At 43.5% G+C, this 1,517-nt stretch overlaps 1 protein-coding gene across 1 annotated transcript; it reads left to right on the top strand.

The window, feature by feature from the left end:
* The first annotated feature begins 351 nt into the window (after positions 1 to 351).
* Positions 352 to 1,287, top strand: LOC131831289 (olfactory receptor 6F1). The gene has a single exon (XM_059173432.1). It carries the CDS (start codon positions 352 to 354, stop codon positions 1,285 to 1,287), a length of 936 nt encoding a protein of 311 aa, XP_059029415.1.
* The last annotated feature ends 230 nt before the right edge of the window (positions 1,288 to 1,517 follow it).

Below are 1,517 nucleotides of genomic sequence, written 5' to 3'. Positions count from 1 at the left end.
GTAATTTGTGGTTGTGCTTGAGCATGTCCAGAAAAGGATGATGCAGGTCAAAAGATTGGGTTTTAATCTTATATATGAAGTGTAACAATGCGTGCAATCTTTGCAAAAATGCTAAAATGCTTCACACGTAAGTCTCTTCAACCACGAACTGCTAATAAATAGCACATATATCTCCATATTATTAAATTACTTGATATTAACCAAATACAGAACAGGCACCCAACATATGTTAGACTGTCAGTCTACATTCAGTTACTGAAGCATACTCATGAATCCTTTTTATTACTCTAGGACTGTGTGTTTGGATCAAAAGCCTCAGTGTGTGGCCTCTGTTTACCAGTATGCCTCAATATGTCTTCAATGGGCCCAGACAATGCAACTCTCCGCCAGGATTTTCTCCTCCTTGGATTTCCAGGGTCCCAGGTCCTTCAGCTCTCTCTTTTTATGCTTTTTCTGGTGATGTACATCCTCACAGTGAGTGGTAACATGACTATTTTGATGTTGGTTACTACCTCCCACCAGCTACATACCCCTATGTACTTCTTTTTGAGCAATCTTTCTTTCTTGGAAATTTGGTATACCACAGCTGCTGTCCCCAAAGCCCTGGCCATCCTTCTGGGGAGAAGTCAAACCATATCATTTACTGGCTGCCTTTTGCAGATGTACCTTGTTTTCTCACTGGGCTGCACAGAGTATTTCCTACTAGCAGCCATGGCTTATGACCGCTATCTGGCCATCTGCTATCCTCTACACTATGGGGCCATCATGAGCAGCCTGCTCTCAGCACAGCTAGCCCTAGCATCCTGGCTGTGTGGTTTTATGGCTATTGCAGTGCCCACAGCCCTCATAAGCACCCTGTCCTTCTGTGGCCCTCGCACAATCAACCACTTCTTCTGTGACATTGCACCCTGGATCACCCTATCTTGCACCAGCACACAGGCAGTGGAAATCGTGGCCTTTGTGATTGCTTCAGTGGTCATACTGAGTTCATGCCTCATCACCCTGGTTTCCTACATCTTCATCATCAGCACCATTCTCAGGATCCCTTCAGCCAGTGGCAGGAGCAAAGCATTTTCCACATGCTCCACACATCTCACTGTGGTGCTCATCTGGTATGGGTCTACGATCTTTCTTCATGTCCGCCTCTCAATCAAAGAGGCCTTGGATCTGACCAAAGCCGTGCATGTCCTGAACACCGTGGTGACTCCTGTTCTAAACCCCTTCATCTACACTCTCCGTAACAAAGAAGTAAGAGAAACTCTGCTGAAGAAGTGGAAGGGAAAATGAACAGATCTTAATAAAACAGAACTCTAAATTATCTTCTTATCTCCCCAGTTAAGAATATGGAGGGAAAAGGAAAACGTTCCTTGATATAGGAGAGAAAAAAAAAAAAAAACTGAAGGGGAAGAAAAAAAAGCTGCATATACTTGTTCTACTTTTTCAATATATGATTGGAAATGGAGTTCTCAATATAAGTACACCAGACTCTTTCAGGGGGAAAAAATGTGTACACTGAG

Source organism: Mustela lutreola, chromosome 5 (assembly GCF_030435805.1).
Source record: "Mustela lutreola isolate mMusLut2 chromosome 5, mMusLut2.pri, whole genome shotgun sequence".
Lineage (NCBI taxonomy): Eukaryota > Metazoa > Chordata > Mammalia > Carnivora > Mustelidae > Mustela > Mustela lutreola.
This window is presented reverse-complemented; position numbering and strand designations above follow the sequence as displayed.

Coding starts and splice junctions, on each gene's coding strand:
- LOC131831289 (XM_059173432.1), top strand. CDS start 352: ATGTCTTCAATGGGCCCAGACAATGCAACTCTCCGCCAGGATTTTCTC.